The following is a 12,173-nucleotide window of genomic DNA, read 5'->3' on the forward strand; positions in this document are numbered from 1 at the left end:
ACAGATGCCTCTTACGACATGATGTCAGCAGTTTGAGAAAGGCAATCTCTATCCTTACTTTGTATGTGAACAAGAACCTGGTAAAGAGTTCGTAACATGATGCTCATTTATTTATTAAAACATTTATCACAGTGTGTAAGGTATCAGTATAGTTTAGTTCTTGAAGCAATAAACTGTATTTTAAAATTATTTGCTCTAATATTTGCTTTCTAAGATATTATTAATATATCAGAAAGAACAGGAGAAACTAATGGAAAAAAAAAAATAGTACTGGCTGGAGATTTAAATCATAGGGTGGGAAACAACAATTACAGCTACAGAGATATTTTTGAGGAAAATTTGGAGAGGTTATCTCCAACAATAATGGCAAAAGGCCAGTAGCATTTTGCATAAGCCATGCATTTTTAGTTACAAACATATTATTTAAGCATAAAGATAAAAGTTGACATGGAGAGAGCATGATACAAGTAAGAAAGGCATAACTGACTATATCATAAAAAAAGGACTTTAAAAGCTAGTTGAAGATAAAAGGGTCTATAGAGTAACTGAGACTGAAAATTACCATCATCTTATATTGACAATATTAAAAATTATAATTAGTGCCAGAAATAAGTAGAAAAAATTATTAAAATGGACAAAAATTGAAAAGCTGAGTTATTTCCTAAGACTATTAAACATAGTCACCTTGCTCAAAATGTATATATTATTCCTGATGCTAATGTGCTATTTTTGCAGCTTCCACTAAAGAGAGAGCTTTAGTGGAAGCTGCAAAAAACTATGAGAGGGAAGATTTGTAAAGACAGGGAATTCAGAACAGCATGGTGGACTCAATAGTTAATGACTCAGAGAATATAAAAACTATTATAAGAAATTTGTGACAAATAATATTTTGTTATTGTAATATAAAGAAAAGTACAAAGGGAAAGATATGGAAAACAAGAGATGGGCAAATGGAAAAATGTTATGGCGTTCAGTTAAAAATCTCAAAACAGGAAAAAAATCAAAACTAAGATAATTAAAAATAAGATTGAAGTTAAACAGAAAAAAAGGACAGTTTAGAAGCATTGAATAAATATTCTGATGACTTGTTTAACGAGGGAGTTTAAGACTACTGAAGAAGACAAAAAAGGCTAAAATTGGGAAATTTTGGATTCAATCTCTATTGTTGAGATAGAAAAGGATTTATGGAAAATATCAAGTAAGGAAAGGTGGCAAGTGTAGATGAAATCAGCCCTGAATTGGTGAAACCTAGAGGAAAAATTTGTACTAGCTACAGCACATTATACCAAGGTTGTTTTCTAAAGGAAAAGTTCAGAAGATCAGAACAAGGTATTAATTGCAAAGGTATATAAAAAGGAAAATTATTCAAGGAACTTCATTCTATATATCTACTGGTGCCACAAGCTGTATGCTAGCTAAATTAGTGTGCTATTAAAATGAATTAATAAAGAAGGTTTTCAGGAGTGTTGCTCAAAAAGAAGTTACATTTTAGATAAAATAAGTGTGGGTGAGTGATAGGTTAAGATTTGGGACTTAAAGGTGGTTTTATTTTTCGGACTGTGAACTTTTTTAAAATAGCTATCATTATTATGTTCGGACATAGGAAATTTCAAGGTCATTAAATTTTTAAGGAACTATAATCACTCACTGGGAATTCTTAGTAAAATAGTTGTGCTACCTGATAGCTTTGATGTACAAGTTTTCAGGATATCAAATTGTATTTAAAAATATTCACGTGTTGCTGAGTTATACATTATTGGTATTTTCAAGGTCACAATAATTCTACTGAGTCAGCCATTTGGATGTTTCCAGGAGATAAAAGAACTACAGCAGTGCCACCTGCTTGTTCAGTGGTGACTAGAAATTCGGCATAAATTGCCGTAAAATTATTAAATTGTGACATCACGAGGAAGTTTCATCACTGAATAAGAGCTACTCCATTTATATGGCTGCGGCAGGTTTAGTAGATCGGCAGCTTAAATCCCAAGCCCGGATAAATGGTGAGGGTTGACATCAGGAAGGGCATCCGGTAGTAAAAAATATGCCAAAACCAATAGATGTGTTCCGGTTAAGAAGTTAATCCAACTAGAGGAGAAGAGGATGTAAAGCGTGAATTGGGAACATTGAATGCCGAACCCATATAACGTGGGAAAAGGCGAAGACAAAGAAGAAGATTCAAAGAACTTCATTATTTATAGATAAAATGCCAGATAAAATCTGTGCATCGGCAGCTTAAATCCCAAGCCCGGATAAATGGTGAGGGTTGACATCAGGAAGGGCATCCGGTAGTAAAAAATATGCCAAAACCAATAGATGTGTTCCGGTTAAGAAGTTAATCCAACTAGAGGAGAAGAGGATGTAAAGCGTGAATTGGGAACATTGAATGCCGAACCCATATAACGTGGGAAAAGGCGAAGACAAAGAAGAAGATTCAAAGAACTTCATTATTTATAGATAAAATGCCAGATAAAATCTGTGCAATTATCGTAGAGAATAGGGTCAGAAGTTTTGTTGACTGTAACCTTAAGGAAGAGACAGTCAAGTTTTAGGCCAAATAAAGGTTGCCAGTATCAGATATTTGCACTAAGAAAATTGCAGAAAAGTCATGGGAATATAACAAAAACCTGTATTTAGGATATGCTAATGTTAAAATAGCACACAACAAACCTAAAAATTTAATCTTTCAAATCGTAGAAAAATATGGCATAAAGGATAATCATTTTAGCAGAATAAAAAGTTTGTATAAACATGGAAAATGTGCAGTGAGTGATGAAGGAAGCATTGGAAAATGATTTAATTTTCATGGACTGTTTAATAAAGAATGTAAGTTATTCACAAAGTTCGGTTTGAGAGGATTAAAAATTGGATCATTTTATATAAAATTATTTTTTTTAAAATCTTATATATTTAGTCCTGATAACAAGATTCTGTATGAGTTCCAGAAATGTAACCAAATTATAGTTAAGTAGAGTGACTGTGGAGGTGTGTTAAAATTGATATTTAGTAGCCAGATACACTCTTGTTATCTGCAATCCCATTGCTAACAAAATAAATTTACTTGAAATAATAATTCACACATGGGTAATTAGTGTTTTCTTTCACTTTAATCAGATTTCTTTAAGAACAATTACAGAATGTCCTTGATATAACATACTTCTGAAATAATGAACAGTGTTCACGCAATGAGGCTTTACATATGTATGGGATTTGGTGCCTCACTCTGATGGTATTTACCATCAGTTAAAATATTGTAACAATAAAGCAGAGTGCCAGGAAGCCAGGATTTTCTTCACCATTCACCTTCCATCAGCCTGTGAGTTGGTCAGATAACAGTAGGGAGTTATCTGAACCTCCAGTGAGGATACTCGAGAGCTGTTCAGGCTCTCGAGTATCCTCATAAGTGATCAATAAGCTTTATTGATCACTGTTCACTATCATTATACAACATATTTATTTCAAAGTGAAGCACTTTTTCACAACATTCTGGAAACTAAGAAGATCATATGTGTTTCTTTTGAGTTTAACAGGATAATCAGATTTAGTCTATTAAATGTAGTCTATTAAATTGATATTTTTTTGTACTAAAAAAAAAAAAAAAAAAAAAAATGCTACTGAACATTTTTCAAATTTCTTTTAAAAAACTTCTTCCATTACAAATACAGTATTTTATTTTTACAACAGTGCTATTACAGCAGGTTGCGGAGAGTGTAATACAATGAAGATTATCCACGTGCAGCCCATAATAAATATCTGAATGTTGCAAAGTAGAAATCATTATGCACAACTCAGATTATAGAAAGTTTTGTTTAAAAATAACTAATGCCATTAAGAATATGATATTGCATTATTACAGTGTACAGCATCATACCGGTTAGTACAACTACAATAATAATAATATTATTATGACAGCCACCATGCACATTAGAAAATAGAATGCAATCACCGATGAGTTAAAAATTAATAATAATATGTATAATAAATACTTACCTAATTGTTTCTGCCATAATTTCTACACACTGTTCAATCATTCCATCCTAGAGTAAAATATTATTTGGAAACATTATTTAGATGGATTCACATAAACTCATATATGAGATTTATTTGTATAATAATATTCTGTTCATAACAGAATAAAATTTTAATACTACTTGAACCTTTAAAAAACTTGAGCTTGAATTTCTGGCTTAGTTGAAAGGTCGGTGTACAGTGAGCATATAGCCTATATACACTATATTCTCAGAATTAGGTCATATTCATGTTTTCAGAATTGAAATTTGTTAAAATGAGCAGGACATAAAAAAGATCATGGCTAATGAACAAATATTTGAAAAAAAATTAGTCAGAAACAATGTATTGGAAACAATTTATTAAAATTCTGTAATGAATAAGAAGACTAAATATTATTAATGTGAGGATACTCAATTTACTTCATTCAGAGAGAGTTGAAACATCAACTGCTTTAGCAACTCTACCATATCTCCATACTATACTGATTAGATGGAATATGTATTGATAAATGATACTTTCCGCCAGATTCTATTACATTCTATTAAGGTATAAGCCACCAAAAGAAGCTGAATTTTATCCACAATCAGAAATGCAAAACATACTATTGTCATTGATACTGTAGTTAATGTTCACACAGTTAGTTGTTGACAAATGAGAATTAGCTCCACCAGCACAGAGAACTAGTCTGCTGGTCTCATGGAAAATTTTGACAAAAAGATCAAGCCTACATACAGGAATAAAAGCTAATCAAGTAAAAAAAATTAAAAGCCTAATTTTTGTTCTTGATTTTTGCAGTATCCAAGTGATAACACATTGGATAGAGAAATAAGGTAAATTTCTAATCCTGTATATTTTTGCTTTTTGCATGAGGTTATTATTGTTATTATTTAATATAGTTTTTTCCACAGGCCAACTCTAAGAAGGCCCCCACCACAGTATCTCTCGGTGAAATATGGGAAATCCAAATCGCATATCTCCAATGTTAATTTCCAATAATAATTTCACAGGTATTTTTTTTCTCCCATACAGATTGATAATATGAATTTCGTTTCCACTGGCACTTTTTCAAATGGCAGGAAAAAGAGATTAGATTTTCCAAATGGGCATAGATATCTCATTTGTGCTTGGCACAAACAATTTGTTGAAATTCAAAATTTCTTATTTTCTCTCTCTCTCTCTCTCTCTCTCTCTCTCTCTCTCTCTCTCTCTATAGCCACTCGTTTCATGTTGCCCTTTTTGAGGTTTGCTAGGTACTGGCAGAAGAAATAATATGTTTCAATGTGCGAATAGGTTTTGCTGTTCTGTGCTATTACATGAAATTTGCACACTTGGTCTAATCACACTATAGGATAGGATACCTTCGCTGTTGTCCTCAAGGATTATCCTATCTCCCTCTTTTCTTCCCCTAAACTATATCCTCATTTTTCTATTCTCTCTCTCTCTCTCTCTCTCTCTCTCTTTTTTTTTGTGGTCTCTGTCAGGAAGCTCAGGTGACCCCGGCAGAGACCAGCCAGAGATTTTGGGACTGCCTGGCTACCTCCCAGAGGTTAGTGGTGGACAACACGGAGTCCCATCAGGGGGACCTGCTGCAAAAAGCCAGATGACAACAGAATCCAACACTACACTTCATAAAACAACATGCCACTCATACTTCTGGCTTTCACAGAGTACTGTTTTACCACACAGAGTATACGGCACAGCTGTGGGAAATCACTGGAGGCACCCCCAACCCAAACACTATGCCACTATAGGAAAGGGAAACAGGATAATTAGCAATTGGGCCTTCAATATGTGTACTGTTACACTGTGTCAAAAATTATTTTACTCTAGCTTCCCACTGTTCTATTCTATAACAACTAGGTATAATTTGACAACAAGGTTTATGTAAGTTATACAACCAAAAGTATCTGGACTCCTCTCCACAAATATTGTGTATCATGTCAGAAGTTCTCCACACATGCATATTGGGTCAGCCACACCAATAGAAATCTGGGTTGAATGATACAGCAATAATCTTCCTGTGTACACAAATGTGGTTCATATAACCCTCCAAAAATCCATTGTGACAAATGTCATTCAAAGATGGAAAATCACAGGTGAAGAGAAAAAAAGAGGTCTAGACAGGTTTGGAAGCTCACAGATGAGGTTCAATGAACTATAAAGAGGGCAGTTCATCACTTGTATCATCTGAGGAAAACATCATGGAACAGGTCCAAGAGAGCACAGGAACATTTGTCTATACAGAAACTATCTGTAGGGAAAAGCATAGCCTTGAGTTCAGCAGTAGGGCTGCACATAAGTCCAATGTTGTGGTCATTAATGCGAAATGGCATTTGGAATGGTATCATTCATGACATCCACGGACTCTAGTATAGTGGCAGAAATGCTATGGAGTGATGAATTCTGTCACAAAATGTTTTGTTCCAATGAACATATTTGGGTATGGGATTTCCTAGAGAGCAATTCCTGTCAGAGCATACTATCTCAACCATAAAGTTTGGTGGAGGTGTCTAATGGTATGGGGCTTTGTGAGCTGCTTCGGACTTGGTCCACTGGTGGTAATGTCTGAAACCACAAAGTCTATGACCTACTTGGATCATTTGGGCAATTATATGCTATGCACACTGTGCAGTTCTACAGAAATTGAGCTCTATCAGTATCACCACAACAATCAATGCTCCATGCCATATATGACTGGTTTGTGAACAGTGGTATTAAAACCCAGGACTGGCTGGCTCAGAGACTGGACCTCAATTCTAATGCGAAATGGGTTGTCCATCTTGTCCCACAGGTTGCCACCTGTGGGACAAGATGGAGAACTAGATTTGGCTGTGGCCAAAATAGCTTTAGCATCAGCATTAGTTGAGGCATATGATGCAAGAAAGCAAGCTTATACAGAATCAGCCAAAAAAAAAAAAAAAAAAACCCTTCCCATTTCATTCATCAGCTCACCCCAAATGTTTGTCTAGTTCAGCCTTAAATAAATTTATTTAAGCTATCAAATTCCCGTTGGCTAAAGGAAAACTTCCACACATCTATTCTACAACTGTCTTTCCTCAATTTGAATCTATGCCCCCTCAGATTCTTAATCTGAGCAAGCAGAAGTATCCCGTCAGCATTGAGCCTACTCAAACTATTCAAGGCCTTATACACCTTGACCAGATCACCTCGCAGGTGCCTTGTCTCCAAATGCTGCAACTTGCAGAACTTAAGCTTTTCTTCGTAAGCGCACTCCTTTGTTCCTCTCACCAATCTTGTTGCCCTTCTCTGTACTCATTCTAGCAACTCTACATCCTTCCTAAAATGAAGCCTCCAGACATGTATGCAGTAATCAAGGTGTGGCCATTGCCTTATATAAAAGGTATAATCACCTCATTGTCTCTGCTAGCAAAATTCCTATATATCATTGACAAAACTCCATGGCCTGCTCTGACAGTCCAGTCCGTTCACACTAATCAGAGAACTTCATATCCGACTGCACAATTATCCCCAGGTCTTTTTCATTCTCCACCTTCTTGAGTGTAGTACTACAGAGTTGATACATTTCTCTTGGGTTACTGCTACCCATATGCAGTACTTTGCATTTGTCAATGTTAAACTTCGGTTGCCACTTCTCAGCCCATCTGCCTAACTTTTCTAGATCCTGTTGCAGTAGCATACTGTGTTTAATGTAATTAACAACCCTGCCAACTTTGTATCATCTGCAAACTTGGATATTAAGCCTGATATACCTTCATCGATATCATTGATAAATACACAAAACAACAATGGGCCCAGCACCGAACCCTGGGGGACTCCACTAATAATATTATTATTAGTGGAGTAATTGCAGTATTATCCATTGCAGTAACTTGCCCTTAATACCATACTGCTCCAATTTGTATAACAGTCTTCTATATGCAACAGTATCAAAAGCGTTCCTGAAATCCAAGTATATGATATCCAAATTACTTTTAGCATCCAGTTCCTTTGTGACCACATTGTAGTATCCAATCAAATTGGTCAGACAAGATTTCCCCTTAACAAACCCATGCTGTGTCTGAACTATTGCTGGTGTCTTGTGTAGGTGATCCTGTATCACCTCTTTAACCAGTGACTCCATTATGTTCCCAGGAACAAAAATTAAACTAACAGGTCTGTAATTATTTGTGTCACCCTTTGAACCTCCTTTGTGAATTGGGGATGTATTTGCACATCTCCAGACCTCCCCTGACTCTAAGGATGTTCTCATAATTATGGCTAAGGATTTGCTTACTTCCCTTGCTGCCTCCTTCATTATAACTGGAGAGATTCCATCTGCCCCAGGGGCCTTTTTTATGTTTCTCCTCCACATTGCTCTCAGTTATCACAAAATCACTTAGTTCCCTGTTAGAGTTTGATAAACTTCTGGCATTCCTCTCCATGAATAACTCCTCATGTGTGAATGTAGATGCAAAATACTCATTCAGTGTATCAGCTACTTGAGCAGGATCATCAATAGTCGAACCATCTATGTTAAGTGGACCAATCTGATTCATCCCCTTCCTTCTAGAGTTTACATAAGTAAAGAACTCTTTGCTGTTTTTCTTTGCATCCTTTGCCAAAGATTTCTCATAATCTGCCTTTGCCTGCCTGACCTCCTTTGTGACTTGATTACAGACTAGCTTATATCTGTCGTAGGCTTCTGTGTCGCCTGATAATTTATATGCATCCCATGCATTTTTGTTCTCTGCTACGAGCCTCATTAATTCATCCGACATCCATTTAAGTCTGAACCTTGAAAGAGATTTCTCCAAACTATAGTCCAACTTCCATTAGGTGTTAACTGGAGTAAACACCTAATGGAAGTTGGTAGAAAGTGAGCCCAGGTGGGTTCAGACTATTAAACAGGCCAGAGGACCCTATATTTATTAACCTTTTGAATTTAAAGTCCTTTCTGCTTTATACCTGTGTGTGTGTGTGTGTGTGTGTGTGTGTGTGTGTGTGTGTGTGTGTGTGTGTGTGTGTGTGTGTGTGTGTGTGTGTGTGTGTGTGTGTGTGAGTGAGTGAGTGAGTGAGTGTGAGTACCTTTTGTCATACAATGTATTATATTTTAATTTTTTATTGATTTATCAAGTTTTTCCTAGCTAAGCTGATGTATATAATATTGAGATTTATTTTTTTTATAGGCTTAATTATTTATTTATACATATCCATCTTTTCCTATTTCATAAATTAGTCTCATGGTTGTTTGATTAATTTCTCATTAAGAGGGTACTATCATGAAATATACATTAGTGAAGCTCTTCAAAGACAATCTTGGTTTTTCAGTTTTTACTGGTAAGTACTTCATGTGAGTAAAGTTTGTATAAGCGTAGTGCCATAGCCTTTCAACCCACTACGAATGGTGTGGTTGGAGGTTATTGAACTACAACATCTCTGTTTTTTTCAGACACTAGTGCACATCATGCCAGGAGCCCAGAACACTAGTTTCTGACAAGATGGGTCCACTCTAAGATGACATTCTTTTTTATTCTATTTAACCATATTGTCCTGTTCTGCATTTCATTTTATAAATCTAGTAAACTTTGAAAGCATTAGCTGTAGAGAAGAAACAACAACCTCAGCAAGCTTTGATGCAATTTTGTAAGTGCTTCTGAAAATTTTCTTTCAATTTTAATGCTGCGTAATATAATTCGAATAGAATAAATGCAAATAAATATGTAAAGATCACAAAAATACCAGAAGTTGGTTACTTTTCTTTAATTAGATTATTTTTTACTCATGGTTTCTTTAAATTTCAGTAATTTAATAAACATATAAACTTTATTTACTCTTACCAGTTGAAAGAGAGTGCTTGCTGCAACAACAGGTATAACATCAGCAGGATCAATAGAAATTTCATCCTGGTAGAGAGATCCAAACACATTGTGCAGTGCTGAAAAACACTTCTTTTATTACAGAATAAATTTTAGATACATTATTTTAAAGCAAAGAAAAGTTAAAAACGTTGATTAATGGCATTTCTTTCTCTAGTGTCATTAGTCATTACTACTAACACAAAAAGGTCCATTTTTTTTCTTCATTTGAGACAATATATTGAGCAAGCTCAATGCTGATGGAATTTTTCCTCTGGTTCAGATTAGACATATGATGGGACACAAATTCAAACTGAGGAAGGATGGTTGCAAGATAGATATATGGAATATGTTTGCCTTCATCCAGCACGTAGTTGACTGTTGGAACAAACTTTCATCTGTTGTTGTGGAAGTGGGGAGTTTTATTAAATTCAAAAAATAAAAACTAAACAAACTACTGGAGGAAATGGACAGGTGATGGGGTAAGGGTGGTTTTTTTTTTTTTTTTTTTTGGCTGATGCTTTCTTACATCATCTGACACTACTAATACTAATATTCATTGTTTTAATGAAACATTTTTATAAAGCTTTTATTTTTTCAGTAAACAATATTTAAAGTGAGAATCAGTACTAGTTGAAAGGCATTTTTATACAACAAATATAAAGAATACTTCAGTATTAAGTCTGAGAAATCACTAGCATTTGCTTTAACATGGAGCTGGGTATATTGTGAAATCCAGAAAATGCAAATATTTTCCACCACAACAATGAGTACCACATGTGACTTTATGAAATTAAAGTTATTTTTTTCTCATAGTAAAATTATCCATATGTACTTTGGAATGCTGAACACAAATATGACCTTAAAATTTTGCTACTGTGTCTCATTTTTGAGAAAATTAACATTGACTTAATATCAGTTAACAAGCGTAACAGAATATGAATTTTTACGAGGTTGAAATGTTTTGGGCACTGGCTTGTATATGCTAACTTGGCTTCCATTATAAGTGATAGTAGTAATCAGCAAGCATGCTGGGACTCCACATGCCTCAATACCATTTTTTTATCTGCAAGAAATGTTCTTGTAAAATCTTTCCTATGTTCATGAATGGCATCACCCAAAGTTCTGTGGGGAAGGATTAAGATGAAAATATTAAAAATAATATTTTTTATTTTAATATAATTAATAATTATAAAATAATTATTTTATATTAATATAAAAAATAATTTTCATTTTAATAGAAAATAATTAAGCTCATACTGCAAAACTGGTCTTTGCAAAAAGTTTATCAATAAACTCCTTACAATTCGCCGACTTCAACTTTTGTAAAAGGTTTCGAAAGATGCCTTGGAGGCATTCCATACTGCTTTTTCATGTACATCGAAGACATAATTATCAAAATGTCTTTCATGAACACTTTGATTTGTGAACTAATGGATATTCCCTCTTTTGTCTCTGCATCACTGAGATTAATTTGGTATGAAGAAGGGGAAACTATCTTTTTCCTATCAACTAGTAGCAGATAATGAATATTCTTCTTTTCCAGGAACATACACTATTCAAGATGACCAATTCTTTACAATTAGCTTGTCCTCATCCGTGTCTGATGACGAATCACTGTCTTCATATACTGCCTCGTCCTCAGTTCCATCTATGGCATTTGAAATGCCACGCTTCTTAAATAACTTGACAACGATCTCAATCTTGATATTATCCCAGGATCTCTTCACCCAGATACAAACTTCTCCTATAGTTGGTTTCTTCACTCTTCCTGCTGGTGTCAAATTGTCCCCAGAAGACTTTGGTTCCATTGGTTCATCCAGTGGTTCCATTCGTCTCTCAGGGCAGCTTTAAAGGGTTTGTTAATGCTGACATCAAGTGGTTGGAGCTGAGATGTCAAGCCTCCAGGTATGATGGCAAGTTTTGTTTTTTGCTCTGCAGCAATCTTCTTTGTATTTTTTGTTATGTGTGCCCTGAACTGATCAAGCACCAATAGGGCAGGTTTGCGTAAGGGCCCACCTGGTCTCCTGCTCCAAACTTTCTCAAACCAGATCTTCATCCCATCCTGATGCAAACTGGATCACTTTTAACTTGAATTCAGCACTGTACGAAAATCTTCTCTGAGCCATTTCTGGGCAGAACGTGGCAAAACGTAACCTAATATACCGGTAACAAGTGCAAAACAATGAGCGCAAAGACAACAAGCGCGAAAAAGCTGGAAATGAAAGTAAAAAAAATCTACAATCACTGTATAAGACACACCCAGTTTTTAGACCCCCAAATTTTTCGAAAAAAGGTGCATCTTATACATGGGGAAATATGGTAAATGTCACAGGAAAAATTGTTATT

At 35.0% G+C, this 12,173-nt stretch overlaps 1 protein-coding gene across 1 annotated transcript in view; it reads right to left on the reverse strand.

Moving 5' to 3' along the window:
- The window catches only part of gcl (germ cell-less), a 124,172-nt gene that overhangs the window by 79,566 nt on the left and 32,433 nt on the right, over window positions 1-12,173 (reverse strand). Inside the window, exons 4-5 of the mRNA XM_090377313.1 lie at window positions 9,807-9,904; window positions 3,988-4,034 (exon numbers count right to left, since the gene is read on the reverse strand). Coding sequence (XP_090233439.1) covers window positions 3,988-4,034; window positions 9,807-9,904 — 145 coding nt within the window. The remainder of the gene's footprint in view (window positions 1-3,987; window positions 4,035-9,806; window positions 9,905-12,173) is intronic.

Source organism: Mastigoproctus giganteus, chromosome 7 (assembly GCF_048544385.1).
Source record: "Mastigoproctus giganteus isolate SK-2022 chromosome 7, ASM4854438v1, whole genome shotgun sequence".
In the NCBI taxonomy this organism is placed as follows: Eukaryota; Metazoa; Arthropoda; class Arachnida; order Uropygi; family Thelyphonidae; genus Mastigoproctus; species Mastigoproctus giganteus.